Consider the following 19,953-nt stretch of genomic DNA (forward strand, 5'->3'; position numbering starts at 1 on the left):
AAAATTTATGTATATAACTTATTGGTTCTGTTCGGTTCTGTTGTTTCTTTGATTTTTTAGAAAAATATCATAATAAAATCAAGTATTATCGATTCTTAATAATTTAAAATTAAACAAACTCTAAATTCAAATTAAACCGATTTATTTAATTGATGTGATTCAATTTTTTGATTTGGATCGGCTTTTATCCAAACCATATACACCCCTACTCTTAATTATATATTCTATTTCAAATTCCTCATATTGATGTTTTTTTTAAGTAAAGGTTGGAGAATTGCCCATTTATATGTTAATAAAAATCAATCCAAAACCCAGACTCGACAAACATGACCATAAAGAAGCAAGAAAGCAAAACAAAATAGAGTAATGAAAAGGTAGGTTGAGTAAAGAAGCTTCAAGTCTCATCTTTATGTCTTCCTTTAGGATTTTAGTGAGGCGTTTGTAGCAGCGACAATGATGTAAGGTGGAGGAGCTTCAGGGACATCCATCGAAGATCTTGATCTCTTACAAGTGTCATGGATTCATTCTCTTTAAAGACTTCTTCAGCTCCAAAATGCACATCGGTCATCGTTCAAGTGTAAGGCTCCTACATAAGCTTAAGCGCCTGGTCAGTTTCTATTAAGGGTGTCAAATGGGCGGGTTGGATTGACATTTGAAAATATTACAATTGGTCCAATAGAAATTGGGTTGAGTCTTGACCTGCCCAAATTTACATTAGGTTCAAATGGGTTGGGCTTAAATGGGTTAAAAAACTGGTTAGGTCTTGACTCGCCCAATTTGACCCGATTAAGCTCAATGTTTAACATATTGATACTTAACTTTTATAATCACAATTTGGATTTTTCGCTCAAAATTTTTTTGTTAAAAAAGTAAAAAAATGATAGATAAATCCTAAAAGATGTTAAATAGATAATAATTCATAACTTCAATATAGGAACATATCTTAAAAGTTTTAAAATGGGTAGAAAGTGAAGATTAAAGTGGGCTCAATTGAGAATTCTCTTCAAATGGTTTGAGCTTGAATGAGTTGAAATTGAAACCAATTCAAATTATTTTGAGCCCAACCATTAAAATTGTGGGCAGGTTACTATGTTTGGGTTCATTTTTGACACGTCCAATGTGGCCCGATTAATCTCAATGATTTAACATATTGATACTTAACTTTTATAATCACAATTTAATTTTTTCGCTCAAGATTTTTTGTTAAAAAAGTAACAAATGGATACATAAATCCTAAAAGATGTTAAATAGATAATAGTTCATACTTTCAATATAGGAACATATCTTAATAAAAAGTTTTTAAACAGGTTGAAAGTGAAGATTGAATTGGGCTCAATTGTGAATTCTCTTCAAATGGGTTCAGCTTGAATGGGTTGAGATTGAACCCAATTCAAATTATTTTGAGCCCAATTTTCAAAAATTCTGGACGGGTTACCTATGTTTGGGTTCATTTTTTACACTTCTAATTCCTATGATGAATATTTAAACATGTCCTTGTATTGTACAGATAGAGCTCCAAAGAAAATGATACCACTGCCTCAATCCATGGATTAGATATGAACATCCATTATCGAAGGAATTAGGCATAAGTGACAAGGTATTAGGTATTCCTATGAGCCAAGGGAACTTTTAAGTAGCCATCAAATAAATATTAGTGCTTTTGTTTTTGTTTTATTTATTATTGAAAGAGATTATTTTGTTCTCGTGGAATTGGTACAAAATAAAAGTCAAGATAGTATCTTGGTAGGTGAAATATAGTTAAACAATATTATGGTTTCATATTATTAACCTTGGCATTTTTGACATATAGTGATGTCATGGATGACCTAAATTGTCACGACCCAAATCGAGCCGTGAGTTGCACCCACACTTACCCTCCTATGTGAGCGAACCAACCAATACAAAACCCAACATCTCAATATAATAACAGAAAGTAATGCGGAAGACTTAAATCTCATTAATGAACATTGATTAAATAACTTCTAAAACTCAATAACTATTATTATCCCCAAAATCTGGAAGTCATCATCACAAGAACATCTATCTCAAGTTACTAAATCTAAGAGTATCTAAGAAGCTAAAATAAGTAAAAGCTAGTCCATGCCGGAAGTTCAAGGCATCAAGACATGAAGAGGAAGACTCAGTCAAAGCTAGAAGCATTAGCTCACCCTGAAATCCGATGTAATGAAGACTGGCTAGAGTTGTGGTTGAGTTGAAGACGACGGCACGTGCTGCACTCCACAAATAACAAAGAAAGAAACATACAAGTAGGGGTCAGTACAAACACCAGTATTGAGTAGGTATCATCGGCCAACTCAAAATAGAAAATAGTATATATCAGATCATATCATAAATCAACTACAGTACTCAAACTGTAGCAACAACATGTACAAGAATCTTTGATAAATAACGCAAGTACACTCATGAGGATTCAAGCCTCCATATCATACTCATTTGGGAAATAGGTTCTTTTCATTCGAATTTATTAACATACTTTCGAGATTCATTATCTTTATTCCTCTTGTGTCGGTACGTGACACTCCGCTCCCCTACTACTATGTGTCGAAACGTGACACCCAATCCCCTAATTCTACGTGTCGATTCGTGACACCCGATCCCCTAATTCTACGTGTCGGTTCGTGACACCCGATCCCCTAATTCTATGTGTCGGTTCGTGACACCCAATCCCCTAATTCTACGTATCGGTTCTGACACCCGATCTCCTAATTCTACGTATCGGTTCGTGACACCCGATCCCCTAATCTCATTCCATGAATTCATCAAGCCTTCTTTTATACCAAGGCATCATCAATCTCATTACTTTAGTTCATCAAGTCTTCTCTTATACTAAGGCATCATCAATCTCATTACTTTAGTTCATCAAGCCTTCTTTTATACCAAGGCATCATCATTAACAAGAGGTTTACAAGATTTAGGATTCAATAGCTTCATCATGCTTATTCATTCACAATTATATAAACACATCATGCAAGCACACAATTAAGCATATAGAAGGTTTTATAATACTACCCAACTCATATCATTCTCTATTAAGAATCTACTACGAATAGCATAAAAATCATAACCCACCTCCACTGAAGAATGGTGATCAAGCAATCTACTTTCCAAGCCTTTTCGTTTTTCTCTTCGTTCTTCTCTCTCTCTCGATCGATCTCCCTCTCTTGTTCTTTCTATTTTTCTTATTCAAACCCTTTTTATTTTACCCTAATTAGCATATAATTAAGTATAAAAGATGATAAATCAACCCATTAATTAATTCAAGGTTATATCCTTTAACCCTCAAGTAGTTAAGTTATCAACATTAACCCACCAAATTTATAATTATAGCAGAAATAGTCCAAAACGCCCCTTAAAATATTTAACAGAAATCTGACCCCGCCTGGGATTACGCAGTCTGTGACGGCCCGTCGTGCCTGTGACGGTCCGTCCTGCTACTTCCGTCACATAGTTCAGAGACTCAATTCCCTGAAGAGTCTGTGACGGTCCGTCGTGCTCACGACGGTCCGTCCTGCCATGTTGTCACGAAGTTCAAAGAGTCGATTTCAGTACCCAAATTTCAGAAATCTAAGTGTTTTGGAACGAGACCCCCTCGGCGGTCCGTCGTGCCCATGACGGTCCGTCGTGGGATCCGTCGTCTCAGCCAGTTTTTTCAGAAATAAATCTACTGCTCAAAACGACTAATCAGGTCGTTATAATAGATACCAATTTACCCATCATTCGTCCTCGAACGATCACAAGAAGAAAAACAAGGGCGAAAAGGAGTACCTGAATCTGTGAACAGTTGTGTGTATCTTTCTTGCATATCAGCCTCTTTCTCCCAAGTGGATTCTTCAACCGGCCGATTCTTCCATTGAACTTTGATAGGTGCAATTTCCCTTGACCTCAACTTGCAAACTTCTCTATCTAAAATAGCAACAGGCTCCTCCTCATAAGACAAATTCTCATCAAGCAAAACTGAATCCCAACGAATAATATAGTTTCCATCCCCATGGTATCTTTTCAACATAGACACATGGAATACCGGATGCACCCCTAACAGTCCTGGGGGCAAGGCTAATTCATAAGCTACCTCCTCCACGCGCTTCAAAACTTCGAAGGGACCAATATACTAATATACCTTGGACTAAGCTTACCTGTTTTACCAAACCGCATCACCCCTTTCATGGGCGAAACCTTCAGCAAGACTTGCTCACTCTCCATGAACTCCAAGTCTTTAACTTTTCGATCTGCATATTCCTTCTGCCTACTTTGAGCCGCTAAAAGCTTTTCTTGAATGCATTTCACTTTGTCTAAGGATTCCCTCAGAAGGTCGGTACCCCAAGGTCTAACCTCAAATGCATCAAACCACCCAATGGGAGACCTACATCTTCTCCCATACAGTGCCTCAAATGGGGCCATATCGATACTTGAGTGATAGCTATTGTTGAATGAGAACTCCGCTAAGGGTAAGAAGTTATCCAAATGGCCTCCAAATTCTATCACACATGCACGAAGCATATCTTCCAACACTTGGATCGTTCGCTCAGACTGACCATCGATCTGAGGGTGAAATGCGGTACTAAGATCAAACCTAGTACCCAATTCCGCATGCAATGTTTTCCAAAACATAGAAGTAGACTGCGTACCTCTATCTGATATAATGGAAAGTGGAACTCCATGCAATCGCACAACTTCCGAAATGTAAAGTTTGGCTAACTTCTCTGCATTGTAAGTCACCTTGACCGGAATGAAGTGAGCAGACTTAGTTAACCTATCAACAATTACCCAAATAAAGTCATACTTACCCAATGTCTTTGGAAGACCAACCACGAAGTCCATTGCAATTCTTTCCCACTTCCATTCAGGAATGGGAATTCTCTGAAGTGTTCCTCTGGGCCTCTGGTGTTCATACTTTACTTGCTGACAATTTGGACATTTGGCAACGAAATCAACAATGTCGCGCTTTATTCTACTCCACCAAAAGTGTTGCTTTAGGTCACGGTACATCTTGGTTGCACCAGGATGTATAGAATATCCGGAACTATGAGCCTCTGTGAGAATAGTATGGATCAAATCATCAACACGGGGCACACATACCCTTCCCTTAATTCTCAAAACACCTTCCTCATCCATTATTGCTTCTTTAGCCTCTCCTCGCAAAACCATATCCCGAATTCGGCTTAGTTTCTCATCGTCAAACTGTTTTCCCTTGATCTTGTCAAGAAAAGAAGATCTCGCCTCCACACTAGCCAACAATCCTCCCTTCTCATTTACTTCTAACCTCATAAAGTCGTTAGCCAGAGTCTGAACCTCTCTAGCCAATGGACTTCTAGAAACTTGCAAGTGATCTAGACTTCCCATGCTCCCTGCCTTTCTACTTAAGGCGTCTGCCACAACATTAGCCTTTCCCGGATGATACAAGATAGTGATATCGTAGTCCTTCAGTAGTTCCATCCATATCCTCTGCCTCAAATTCAAATCTTTTTAAGTAAAGACATATTATAGGCTACGATGATCCGTGTATACTTCACACTTAACCCCATATAGATAGTGTCTCCATTGCTTTAAGGCAAACACTAGCGCAGCCAATTCCAAATCATGGGTCGGATAATTACGTTCGTGCACCTTTAATTGCCTTGAAGCATAAGCAATTACGTTCTTCTCTTGCATTAGTACTGCACCCAAACCCGAATAGGATGCATCACAATAGACAATGAAATTCTTACCTTCCACTGGCAGGGTAAGGATTGGTGTAGTAGTCAATAACATCTTGAGTTTCTGAAAGCTTTCCTCACATTCGTCCGACCATACAAATGGAACATTCTGCTTAGTCAAGTTCTTCAATTGGGAAGCAATGGAAGAGAATCCCTTGACAAATCGACGATAATAGCTAGCAAAACCAACAAAGCTCCTTATTTCTGACACATTAGTAGGTCTTACCCAATTCTTCACTGTCTCAATCTTAGAAGGATCCACCATCACCCCATCCTTAGAAACCACATGCCCCAAGAAGGACACTGCATCTAGCCAAAACTCACACTTGGAAAATTTGGCATAAAGCTTTTTCTCCCTCAATATTTCCAATACAATTCTCAAGTGCTCCTCATGTTCCTTCTTGCTCTTTGAGTATACCAATATATCATCGATGAATACGATGACAAAGAGATCCAGATATGGCTTAAAAATCCCATTCATCAAGCTCATGAAAGCAGCAGGGGCATTCGTAAGCCCAAAAGACATTACTAAGAACTCATAATGCCCATACCTGGTCCGAAAAGTAGTCTTGGGCACATCCGTTGCCCGTATTTTCAATTGATGGTAACCAGATCTCAAGTCAATTTTTGAGAAAGAACAAGCACCTTGTAACTGATCGAACAAATCATCGATGCGAGGAAGAGGATACTTGTTCTTAACTGTTACCTTACTCAGTTGTCTGTAGTCTATGCACATCCGAAAGCTTCCATCCTTCTTCTTCACAAACAATACAGGAGCACCCCAAGGAGATGCACTATGTCTAATGAAGCCCTTTCCTAACAATTCTTGAAATTGAGCCTTTAACTCTCTCAACTCCGCGGGAGCCATTCTATAAGGGGGTATAGAAATAGGGAGAGTACCCGGTTCAAGATCAATGCAGAAGTCAATATCTCTATCCGGTGGCATACCAGGAAGGTCTACGGGAAACACATCTAGAAACTCGCGGACTACCGAAACCGACTCAATTGAAGGTACATGGGTAGTGTCATCCCTGAGATGTGCCAAGAAAGCTAAACACCCCTTACTAACCATTCTCTTAGCACGAAGAAAGGATATGATACGAACCGGAGTGGAAGTATAGTCGCCCTCCCACAATAACGGATTTGTCCCAAGCTTGGCTAACGTCACAGTTTTAGCATTATAATCCAAGATCGCAAAATTCGGAGAAAGCCAAGTCATACCCAGAATTACATCAAAATCAACCATTTCTAAGATAACCAAGTCTACATAAGTATTGCTCCCCACAAAAGTCACCAAACAAGACCTATATACTTTTTCAACTATCACAGACTCACCCACCGGAGTAGACACACGAATAGGTATGTCAAGCAATTCACAATGTAAACTAAGACCAGTAGCAAATGAGGAAGATACATATGAAAATGTGGAGCCGGGATCAAATAATACAGAATCCATACAATCACAAACCAAAAGATTACCTGTGATAACAACATCTGATGTCTCCGCTTCCGACCGCCCAGGAAAAGCATAACAATGGGCCCTATCACCTGTCTGCTCGTTGCCCCTACCATGTTGTGCTGTAGTGGCTCCAGTATGCCCGTTACCCCGGCCATTATTACCTTGGCCACCGCGTTCTCCAGAATAACGGCCTCTACCATAACCACCTCTACCTCTAGCTATTGGGGGTCTATAACTCTGTTTTGGACAATTCCTCCTAATATGTCCAGTCTCCCCACATCCATAACACTCCCTGGAGTCAACCATAAGTCTCTCAGAGAAGTGTTGACCGGTCTGAGGTGGACCCCCAACTACAGTCTGTAGTGAAGACTGAATTGGTCGGACTGAGTGACCTCCTGAACCCTGTCCTCTAGAGTAAGAACCATTAAAATCACCTCCCTTTCGAAACCTTTTTGATGTCGATGCCATGGTGAAGTCATCTGGCTTCACTCCTTCCACCTCTATCACGAAGTCTACCACTTCTTGAAAGGATTTTGTCGTAGCCGCTACCTGTAAGGCTGAAATCCGCAGTTCTGACCTCAACCCCTTCACAAAACGGCGAATCCGCTCTTGTGGACTGAAACAAAGTTGGGTGGCATACCTGGATAATGCACGAAACTTAGCCTCATATGCAGTAACCGACATCCTACCTTGCTCTAGGCTCAAAAACTCATCTCTTTTCCTATCCCTCAAAGTCCGGGGGATATACTTCTCCATAAACAAGCTAGAGAATGATGCCCAAGTCATAGGTGGTGCCTCTGTTGGTTGACACTCAACATGTCACCGCCACCACATTTTGGCGTTCCCTAGAAACTGATAAGTCACAAACTCGACACCAAACCGTTCTACTATACCCATCTTGTGTAGTAGCTCATGATAGTCAACCAGAAAATCGTAGGCATCCTCAGATTCAGCACCCTTGAAGACTGGAGGTTTCAATTTCAAGAACTTACTGAAAACTTCATGCTGGTCATTTGTCATTATAGGCCCTGTAGTCAGACGAGGAAACGTGCCTATTTCCAATGAGGCATCCATGCAGGGAGCCACAGTAGTCGCATGTTGTACCTCCGGAACCTGAGGTGCTGGTGTAGAAAACACTGTAGGTGTCTGGCCTTGATCAGATAACCCGCTAAGATAAGCAAGAACCTGATTGATCATCTCTGGGGTAGGTTGGGGTGGCAATCCCTTATTCTATACTTGCTCATTTTCCCCATCCTCCCCCTCTCTTACTACTTCCTAAATCGGTGGAGGAGTCACCGCCCTAGTACCAGATGGGCTAGGTGCTTCTCCTCTTCCTCTAGAGGACGTCCTCCCGCGACCCCTTACACGGCCTCTTGCCACTACTCCTCTTCGAGCTACAGCCCCAGTGGCTGGCTCAGATGCTTCTTGTCTTGCCGATGTTGGTGTTGGCACAGTCGTTGCTCTAGTTCTAACCATCTGCGAGATAGAGTGAAGATGGTCAGATACCAATTTGTATCACCTAGATACCAATTGAACCCAAGTAATAGCACGAAAGAAAGAAAGAAAGAATGGAATTTTCCTGAAGTCTTATAGCTTCTCAAAGAAAAGTAAAGGCGTCCCCCTACCGTTCCTTAAGACTCTACTAGACTCATTCTTGTGTGATGAGACCAACGAACCTAATGCTCTGATACCAAGTTTGTCACGACCCAAATCGAGCCGCGAGTGGAACACACACTTACCCTCCTATGTGAGTGAACCAACCAATACAAAACCCAACATCTCAATATAATAACAGAAAGTAATGCGGAAGACATAAATCTCATTATGAACATTGATTAAATAACTTCTAAAACTCAATAACTATTATTATCCCCAAAATCTGGAAGTCATCATCACAAGAACATCTATCTCAAGTTTCTAAATCTAAGAGTATCTAAGAAGCTAAAATAAGTAAAAGCTAGTCCATGCCGGAAGTTCAAGGCATCAAGACATGAAGAGGAAGACCCAGTCCAAGCTAGAAGCATTAGCTCACCCTGAAATCCGGTGTAATGAAGACTGGCTAGAGTTGCGGTTGAGTTGAAGACGACGGCACGTGTGCTGCACTCCACAAATAACAAAGAAAGAAACATACAAGTAGGGGTCAGTAAAAACACCAGTACTGAGTAGGTATCATCGGCCAACTCAAAATAGAAAATACTATATATCAGATCATATCATAAATCAACTACAATACTCAATCTGTAGCAACAACATGTACAAGAATCTTTGATAAATAACGGCAAGTACACTCATGAGGATTCAAGCCTCCATATCATACTCATTTGGGAAATAGGTTCTTTTCATTCGAATTTATTAACATACTTTCGAGATTCATTATCTTTATTCCTCTTGTGTCGGTACGTGACACTCCGCTCCCCTACTACTATGTGTCGAAACGTAACACTTCGATCCCCTAATTCTAAGTGTCAGTTCATGACACCCGATCCCCTAATTCTACGTGTCAGGTCGTGACACCCGATACCCTAATTCTACGTGTCAGTTCGTGACACCTGATCCCCTAATTCTACGTGTCAGTTTGTGACACCCGATCCCCTAATTCTACGTATCGGTTTCGTGACACCCGATCCCCTAATTCTACGTGTTGGTTCGTGACACCCGATCCCCTAATCTCATTCCATGAATTCATCAAGCCTTCTTTTATACCAAGGTATCATCAATATCATTACTTTAGTTCATCAAGCCTTCTCTTATACTAAGGCATCATCAATCTCATTACTTTAGTTCATCAAGCCTTCTTTTATACCAAGGCATCATCATTAACAAGAGGTTTTCAAGATTTAGGATTCAATAGCTTTATCATGCTTATTCATTCACAATTATATAAACACATCATGCAAGCACACAATTAAGCATATAGAAGGTTTTATAATACTACCCAACACATATCATTCGCTATTAAGAGTGTACTACGAATAGCATAAAAACCATAACCTACGTCCACTGAAGAATGGTAATCAAGCAATCTACTTTCCAAGCCTTTTTGTTTTCCTCTTCGTTCTTCTCTCTCTCTCGATCGATCTCCTCTCTTGTTCTTTCTATTTTTCTTATTCAAACCCTCTTTCTTTTACCCTAATTAGCATATAATTAAGTATAAAAGATGATAAATCAACCCATTAATTAATTCAAGGTTATCTCCTTTAACCCTCAAGTAGTTAAGTTATCAACATTAACCCACCAAATTTATAATTATAGTAGGAATAGTCCAAAACGCCCCTTAAAATATTTAACAGAAATCCGACCCCGCCTGAGATTACGCAGTCTGTGACGGCCCATCGTGTCTGCGGCGGTCCATCCTGCTGCTTCCGTTAGAGAGTTCAGAGACTCAATTCCCTGAAGAGTCTGTGACGGTCCGTCGTGCCCACGACGGTCCGTCCTGCCATGTCGTCACGAATTTTAGAGAGTCGATTTTAGTACCCAAATTTCAGAAATCTAAGTGTTTTGGAACGAGACCCCCTCGACGGTCCGCCGTGCCCATGACGGTCTGTCGTGGGATCCGTCATCTCAGCCAGTTTTTCCAAAAATAAATCTGCTGCTCAAAACGACTAAATAGGCCGTTACATAAATAAAATGAATTTATTCCTATAAATAGGTAGATCTTAATTCATTTTCAAATCGTCCTCTCACTTTCTTGCTCACCTTCTATGGCATTTGTGTTCTCTTTTTTGTAGTATTTCACTTGTATTCTTTATAGAGTGATATAAATATTGGTACATTTATTCTTTGGTGGATGTAGGATCATTTTGATCCGAACCACGTTAAATATTGTTGTTCTTCCTTGTTCTTTAACTTCATGTTTTCGCTAACAATTGGTATAAAAACCAAGGTTCTGTCTGAGTATGCTCTATGGTTGCAACACAGTCTGAACTTCCACATCAGAAAAGAATTACTTTGTTTTCTGTAGTTCCAAATACATTATAGTAGAAAAGGAAGAACAAGTAAAGATGAGTTCCATGAAGTTTGAAATTGATAGATTTAGTGGGCGCAACAACTTCAATATCTGGAACATCCAGATGATGGCGCTACTGTGGAGGGAAGGTTCAATCCATGCTATTAATGGAAAGTACCTCGATAAAATATTGGATTCCGAAAAGGAAAAGATTGAAGGAGATGCATTGAGCGTAATCCAACTGTCTCTTGCACCTAATTTTTTGAAGTGAGTGCAAGTACAAAAGAGACGGCCAAAGAGTTATGGGAAAATCTTGAAGGGCTTTACCAGGACCAATAAGTGACAGCAATGATGTTGTTACAACGGCGTCTTCGTACATTTAATATGGATTCAGGTACTTTGTTGCAAGACCATCTAGATGCATTCAATAAACTAGTGATGGACTTACTACTCCTGGAATTAAAAAGGGCGAAGAATGCTTTCATGTTCTTTGTTATTTTCATTGACTTCAAAATATCATGATATTGAGAATTCAATAATGTATAGCAAACAACCTATCAAACTTGAGCAAGTGCGGCAAGCACTTAACTATTGTGATGTGTGAATGCATTTGGAAGGAGACAACAGTGACGAAGCTAGTGGACTCTTTGGAACAGGTCGTACTAGCCAATAGGAAGGAGCAAATCGAAGTACAGATCAAAATCATATGTGAACAAAAAGAATGTGGAGTGTTGATGTACCGTGGTTTTATAGTACTTTTAATGTTTTTCCCATAAGTTTAGTGTGTTTCCAAAAGTCTTTTTGTATTAATTTTAATGTAAGTTTCTCCTTATTTGCAAGAAATCTGTCCAAAGATGAAAGCAAAAGTTTTTTAGCGAAGTAATGCAGAAGAGACCACCTACGGAGCTTATGACGGTCTGTCGATCCTGTGACGGTCCATAGGTGTCATCGTAGTGAAGCTGCTGAAGGAAGATGGGGAAGTATGACTCAGTGTGGGATTACAAAAGTCCATGACGGACCATCATAGCCACAACGGTCCGTCCTGCTAGTTCGTCGCAATAATCAGAGAGTAGTCCCAGTACCCAAATTCCAAGAAGTTTAAGTATTATGGAACGGAGACCCTCGACGGACCATCGTGCTTGGAACGGTCCATCATACCTGTCCGTTGAGGGTAATGATGAAAGCAGCAGAAGAATTTGTGAAGTATGGGACGACGGAGGCCATGACGGCTCGTCGTCACCACGACGGTCCGTCACGAGGTCCGTCGACTCGGATGCGTTTTGACGAATTTTCAGTAATTAGAATTCTTCTTTTATTAGGTTTTTGTTTTTATTATAAATAGTTCAAAAAACCTCATTTTTGGGGTTAGACTTTTCGATAGTAGACTTTTCAATAGTTAGACTTTTAGATAAGTTTTAGTCTTCTTGTTCAAGTATTGAAGGATAAATTTCAGTATTTGATACACTTTTTCTGAAATTGATTGTTGGTTCTTTTGTTGATTAATCAAGTGAATTTCTGTATTTTATTCTTCTCATTAAAGTAAGTGCATGAATTCTTATATTAAATATATGAATAGTGTGATTATGACCATGGGTAACTAAACTCCATAACTAGGGTTATGGGAACAATGGGTGAATAATGAGGTAAAATCTAACTAAAATAGCAATTCTAGAATAGTATCTTGCATGTATTGATAATTCTTTCGTTTCATAGTCTTTTTAAAAGATGGCCAACGTTAGAACTCGCCTTAATGCTACTTGTCGGACCAAGGAGGTAGATAATAGGAACAGAATTATCAACATAGATTTAGTGTACACTATCTAATAGGCTAGTGTCGATTGGTACGAAGAAATATCGAATACAATGCTTAATATGAGGTAAAGGTAAGGGTTAGTATAGCAACACACGTAGCCGGACCAAGGTGCGGAGTGAAATTTTTCTAGATGCCGGACCAAGAATTTAGAGATACATAACTTATCACTTTAAATATAAGATACAAGGAAAGAATTGTTATAGTTAGAATTATCAAGTTAGGAACCTGTGGGGAACACTTAAATCCTAGTTGCTTATATTAATTGATTAAGCTGCAAGATTTGAATCTGTTAGTTGTTTACTTTAATTTAGTTAGTTATTTTCATGAATTTAAAAATAAAACTCCCTTTTTATTGTATTTTGTTTTCTAGGGAAATAATTGACTAAATAATAGTAATAATAGAATAAAGTTAAGTCTGAACTATTTTCCTCGTGGGAACGATCCAAACCTCATTAGTTGGGTTCTTTACTTGATACGACCGCTTTACTTCTTATTTGAGAAGTTAGTTTGAGCATATCAAATTTTGACGCCGCTGTCGGGGAAAGTAGCTTTTATATTAACTTTAAATTATGATTAAAGTTTAATCAATATTTTCTTAATTTTACTTTTATATTGTTTTTTATTCTTGCAGAACTAACTTTCTTGTATGCCAAATACATGGAGAGGAAGAGAACTCTTGTTTCCCTACAACCACGAATTAGAGCTTACACTACGCAATATGAATCAAAACTTGGGTATTATCGATGATGATACAAACCAAAACAACTCAACTCCAGTTGATGTTCATGGTCAGTTACTACCCGATGATCCTGGTGAAAATCAACAAAGGGGACAAAATCCCGCTCCACGCCCTGAAGAATACTATAGAGGTTATGATAACATTGCAGACTCTGATAGGCCACTTGTGTTGCCACCTCTACCACAAGGCCACACCTTTGTGGTAACTAGTAGTCTGATGGAAATGCTCACTACTAGAGGTTTGTTTTCAGTGCTACCTTCTGAGACCCATATGTCCATATAGCTAAGGTAAGGGCAGTGTGCAAAAGTTGTGTAGGGAGGCCTGATTTAGATGTAATAGGGATAAGAGTTTTTCCTCTCTGATTGACGGAAGAGGCTGCTATTTGGTTCACTAAGCTCCCTTATAACTCAATTTTCACTTGGAACCAACTAAGGGACGTTTTCTTAGCACGTTACTACCCGGTCTCCAAGAAACTAAATCACAAAGACAGAGTGAACAACTATGTGGCACTACCAGGAGTGTCAGTTAGCAGTTCTTGGGATAGATTCACTTCATTTTTTAGAAGTGTCCCCAATCACCACATAGATGATGAGTCACTGAAGGAATACTTCTATCAGGGACATGATGATATTAATAAAGTGGTATTGGATACTATAGCGGGTGGTTCTTACGGGGAGTGTTCTTATGCCGAGATTGCCGAAAAGTTAGAGAAAATCTCTCGGAATAATAAAGATTGGAGTACTAGGAAGTCAGATACTAGAAGAAATACCTTTGTAGTGCAATCCACACACAACGCAGCCACAGATGAGATTCTTGAAGAGATGACTCAGATGAGAACTGAGTTTGGGTTGGTATTAAAACATGTCATTGGGGGTGAAGAAAATACAAATGCAGTTAACTACTTGTCTAAATCACCACCACCAAATGATGAACGTTACTATGAGGAGGATTCCTATGCGGTAAATGAGTAGACGGGGGGTTTCCGACCGAGCGCCCGAGGCTCAATTCAGGAGAATTGACGCCAAGGTCAAGGAAACTAAGGTCGTATCTATGGTAACTAAAATCGTGAGGGTCATTATGTCTGAGTCGTAAATTACAACCGCGTCGACAACTTCAACAGGGGTAACTATGGTAACAGAAATGATAAGAATGGGACATATGTTCCTCATCAAAATTGTGAAGTTGCTCTTAGGGATGGTGGAGGTAGTATGGCGCGAGTTGAGGATATGTTGAACAAAATAATGAGGTTCGATGCTAACGATGAGCACACTAAAGAGTTGAGGAGTGATTTAGCGGGTGTTGGACAGAAAGTCGATACACATACAATATCTATTAAGCAGCTTGAGTTGCAAATGTCCCAATTATTTGCGAGTGTGAACACACGGCAATCGGGCACTCTTTCTAGCAACACTGTCCAAAACCCGAAAAATGATGGATACTATATGGTAATCAGTACTCGGGGTGGTAAGCAAACAATTGACCCACCTATGCCGTCTAATGAGGAAAAGGTGATAAAAGATAATGATAAAGTGGTAGAGATTAGTGGTGAAGTAAGAGATAACACTGGAAAACATGTTGAAGTGCCTAAAAAGGTAAATCCCATGCCTAGACCACATAGTGAAAAAGACCGAGGATGGTAAATATCGGCGTTTTATAACAATGTTGAAGCAACATTTTATCAATGTCCTTTTGGTAGAAGCTTTAGAACAAATGTCCGGTTATGCCAAGTTTATGAACGATTTGGTTACAAAGAAAAGATTGGTCACTTTTGAGGATGATGATAGAATGAAACATTGTAGTGCTATTGCTACAAGATCTCTAGTACAAAAGAAATAAGATCCGGGTGCATTCACTATTCCTTGTACAGTCGGGTTATTACATTTTATGAAAACATTAAGTGATCTGGAGGCAAGCATAAATCTCTTGCCCCTCTTGATTTACAAGAAGCTACTTGGTAAGAAAGTATAATATTTATTACTTTCAAATTAACTCAAATTTTATTTCTTGATGATTTTCTAATTTGAAATATATTAAAGTCCTAACATTAAGACTTTAACATCAATATTTTTACGGTATTGAAATCTTATTTAATGTATCATAAATGAATTTAAAATATTAAAGAAAGAGGCTCACATTTTTTAAACTATCTTTTCAACCTTCATATGAAATGCATATCTGGATAGATATAACATATATTTTAATTTCAATAGCAATTTAAAAATAATTTTATTAATTAATGTAAGACACGTGCAAAACATCTAATAAAAAATGTACATTAGGAAAAAGAACTAAACACAAGGATTTGAGACTCTTATCCATCTAGCGATTCGAAACCTAACAATCATAATAGTTAGTAAATCCTAGAAAATTATAAAAAAAAAAACTAATTAAAAATATCATATTTTTACTGTAGGGTAATCTATTGAGGATAATTTGAACATATAACTTGAATGAAAAAAAAATGTATTTCATAATATGTGAGTTGAAATAATAGTAAGAGTTGTAAATCTCTAGGAAAAGTACAACATCATTCCCCAGAGCCCCTAGGCAGATGTAAGTTAAGAAAGTTATAATAAAACATGAATGTACTAAGCTACTGAATCAAGCGGAGAGTCTAGGACCAATTGCTGATACCAAAAATTGAAGAAAATAAAATATAATAGATGAACAAAAGTAACCAGCTCTGGAAACCATGAGAATTATTCAATATATGAAACAAAAAGTTACATAAAGCAAACTTAACAAGAGACAGAGATATACAATAGTATACTAACATAATATATCAACAATTATACATGAAACATTTATAGAAAAAGTAGATATGAAAAATATATAACAATGGAAAGATCTGAAAAAACAAAAACTAAAGTTCGCCTGGAGAAAGTATGGAAAACAATTTGGTAATATAGAACCTGAGACTTGAAAAGGAAATCGTATGCACTTCAATGGAGAAAAAAAATAGTTCTGGCCTAATTTGTTGCTTTTTTGTCAATGGAATCTTGTGGTTTGTCGTTGGGTGACAAGTCGATGGTGTCCAATAGGAAGAACAAAGGGGGAACTGAAATTTTTGGCACATTCACTGGATAACGGTGGTGGCGCGTGCAATAGAGAACTCTTAGAATATCAGTGTCGAGAGAGCAGGACCTTTTCTTAGAATTCACATATTGAGTGGAATTGAGATGCGAAAATGGGAATGTGTTGTTGCTCTATATATACATACAGGGAAAATAATTGATAACAAATTTTCTCAATCTAAGGAAGTTTTACTTGTTGATGCTTGATGTACAAGTGTTTATTTATTACAACCATTTGATAGTGTTCAACAAGCTTACCAGATTTTGTACCTCAAGCATAAAAACGTAAACCTTCCTTACATTAAGAAAATATGAAATAACATGTTTTTCCTCTTTGTATATATAGAGCAACTATACATTTCCATTTTTGCATCTCAATTCCACTCCCTTCATAGATTCAATGAAAAGATTGTGCTCCCTCGTCACTGATCTTCTCGAATTTCTCTGTTGCACACGCCACCACACTTCTCAGGAAAATGTACAATCATTTTTAGTCTCCCTTTTCATCTATCCATAAGACACTATCATCTTTCCACTCAACGACAAACAACAAGATTTTATCATCAAAGAAGCAATAAATTTTGCCCGAATTTCTTTTTTGTCTGTTTAAGTGCATAAAATCTCCTCTTCAATTTCTAGGTTCTATCTACCAAATTCTTTTCAAAAAATATTTCAGGTTACCTTAGTTTTTGGTTTTTAAATCTTACCATTGTTGTATATTTTTCAGATCTAGTTTTTCTATATGTGTTTTATGTATGATTATTGATCTGTTATGTTAGTGTACTATTGTATATATCTATCTCTTCTTCATTTTTCTCTACGTGACTCTCTGTTTTTTCTCCATAGAGTCATATATTGCATAATTCTTGTTGTTTCTAGAGCTGGTTGATTTTTTCATCAATTATATTATTCTTTTCTTTTCTTCAACTTTTGGTATGGTTAATTACCGGTCCTAGACTCTCTGCTTGATTCAGTAGATTAGTAAATTTATGTTTCATATCTATCTTTTTTTAGCTTACATCTTCCTAGTGGCTCCGGGAAATGATTCTAGACTATGGTCATATCTTCGGTTGAGGCCGGGGGTGAGGGGAAGTATGGGTAAGAGGGTTACATATTCTCTTAAGTTGAGAGTAGGGTAATAAAACATGATTTGGATCCTATAAGCAAATGTCCAAAGCACTACCGAATCTGTCATCAATAATATGCGCCTTCTTTATGCACTGCTTGTAACAAGTTGTGCTTGAATATTACATTAAAAAAATGTACATCAATATATTAAAAACCCCACACGTAAAACACGGTTTAGTTGTTGCAAGATTGTGTTTTTACTCCTTCCCTTCACAAACAAGTGACAAATTCAGAGTATGAGGGCTCGTTTTGTTAGGAAAAGTTTATCCCGGATTAGTTATCCCACCCTCCATGTAAAATAAAAACAACACTGCAATCTCGGGATATGTTATGTTATCTCAAGTTCTAAGTCGAACATGGCATAGACTCATCCTAAATTAATTCTGAGATTAGTTATTCCTTATCCCTCTTACCAGCTAGCACTACATCAAATTATTCCGTGGAATCGGATTCTTGATTCCTTTTCTAAAAATAAAACCTTCAAAATCCTAACTTTTAACCATCAAAGTCATTTTATAAGTGTTTGAAAATCCTCAAACAAGAAATTATAAGCAAAAACCAACCCTTGAAGGAAAAAGCTCCACATTACCTTGTCAGAGGAATTTTGGTCCTACTATAGTTGGAAAGATACAATTTAAAAAATAATGATAAGCCTTTTATTGGGTATAAATTTCTTGTTTAAAACAATCAATATTACAATAATTGACCATTTGGTCACTCCTAGTAGAGGTGAAATGCTTTTCTATCTTGATCACTACATGCATCACCATTTATATACAAGGTTCCATCTGTTAGTAATCTTACAACTGATTTTTGACTAACTAATAAAAGATGCGTATTATTATGATTTTGTATCTTAGAGAAAAAAAATAATAGAATTATCATAATATTGTACTCTAAAAATGAATCTATGAAGAACTTCAAAGATTAAATTGAAATTTAGCATTTAAAATCTAATTTATATTTTCTTGAAAAAATTGAACAATTTGTCATTGAAGAGTTTTCAAGCTTAAATTTTTTATAAAGGGGCCTAGAATAACCTTCAACTATGTGAATTGGAACAAAAATATCCTTCTTTTACCTTTTGGGCCTAAAATGCTCTTGACGTCAACCTTTAGGCTCTATTTTACCTTATTTTTAACAGCCTAAATAATAACATCAATTAACAAATTTATTTATCATGTGTCACTATCCTATTTGTTACCCTAATAATTAAGTAAACTAATTAAAAAAAAACCCACCCAAAAGATCCACCCATAATTCAAATCTTTTAATCCATTATTACTCAAACCTTTCAACCCATGATAGCAAAAGTGAAAGAAAAGAAAAAGCAGCAGCTTCAGGGTCAAGGTGAATTCTTCCAATTCCTCAAGAGAAATAAATAAAGGATTACACACAGACAAAATAATGTATATATATATATATATATATATATATATATATATAATATGGTTCACCATTTCCATTTTATGTACTTTTTGATCCTCTTTTGTGATCGTTGGTCAGTGGAATGACTACTCCATTAATCAAACAAGGTTCTACTTGTTTATTTAGAAATGAAATACTTAGATATAACACGAAGGAGATAGATTGCAATTTGCAACACACATGCCAGAGAGATGTATAGTAGTATACCTTAATAAATTACTGAAAGAGAGTTGTTTAAGTGTTAGTGCTGAGATTCTCAGTGACAACGAGCATCGATTGATCTTTATTTTCTTCTTGCTTAATTTTATCATCGTCATACTCCAAATCTGGCCATTTATGCGGTTCTAGTTCCATTACAGGGTTCTTTCGATACTTGAAATACAGTATAAGTTGCAAGACACAATGGGCTAAAAGATTTGGGTTATGGGTGGAGATTTTGGGTGTTTTTTTAATTAGTATTATTAATTATTAGGGCAACCAATAGGATAGTGACACGTCACAAATGAATTTGTTAGTTGATATTATTATTTAGGCTGTTAAAAATAAGGGCAAAATAGAGCCTAAAGGTTGACGTCAAGGACATTTTAGGTCCGAAAGGTAGAAGAAGGATACTTTTGTTCCAATTCGCATAGTTGAAGGGTATTTTACGCCC

At 37.5% G+C, this 19,953-nt stretch overlaps 1 protein-coding gene across 7 annotated transcripts; it reads right to left on the bottom strand.

Moving 5' to 3' along the window:
* Positions 1 to 209: 209 nt before the first annotated feature.
* LOC138338152 (uncharacterized) lies at positions 210 to 19,713 on the bottom strand. 7 transcript variants are annotated; one of them, XR_011211522.1, is made up of 4 exons: positions 19,509 to 19,713; positions 9,206 to 9,270; positions 2,169 to 2,231; positions 210 to 586 (listed from the first exon to the last, which is right to left on the bottom strand). XR_011211522.1 is itself a non-coding variant. In XM_069288865.1 (3 exons), the coding sequence occupies exons 1-3, from the start codon at positions 7,957 to 7,959 to the stop codon at positions 543 to 545; spliced, it is 873 nt and encodes a 290-aa protein (XP_069144966.1). In that variant the 5' UTR covers positions 7,960 to 8,639; the 3' UTR covers positions 210 to 542. The 7 variants fall into 7 exon arrangements, 2 of the variants coding, with proteins under 2 accessions (XP_069144966.1, XP_069144965.1); XR_011211521.1 differs by lacking the exon at positions 9,206 to 9,270; XM_069288865.1 differs by lacking the exons at positions 9,206 to 9,270; positions 19,509 to 19,713 and adding an exon at positions 7,194 to 8,639.
* Between the last annotated feature and the right edge of the window lie 240 nt (positions 19,714 to 19,953).

Source organism: Solanum lycopersicum, chromosome 9 (assembly GCF_036512215.1).
Source record: "Solanum lycopersicum chromosome 9, SLM_r2.1".
NCBI classification, from domain to species: domain Eukaryota; kingdom Viridiplantae; phylum Streptophyta; class Magnoliopsida; order Solanales; family Solanaceae; genus Solanum; species Solanum lycopersicum.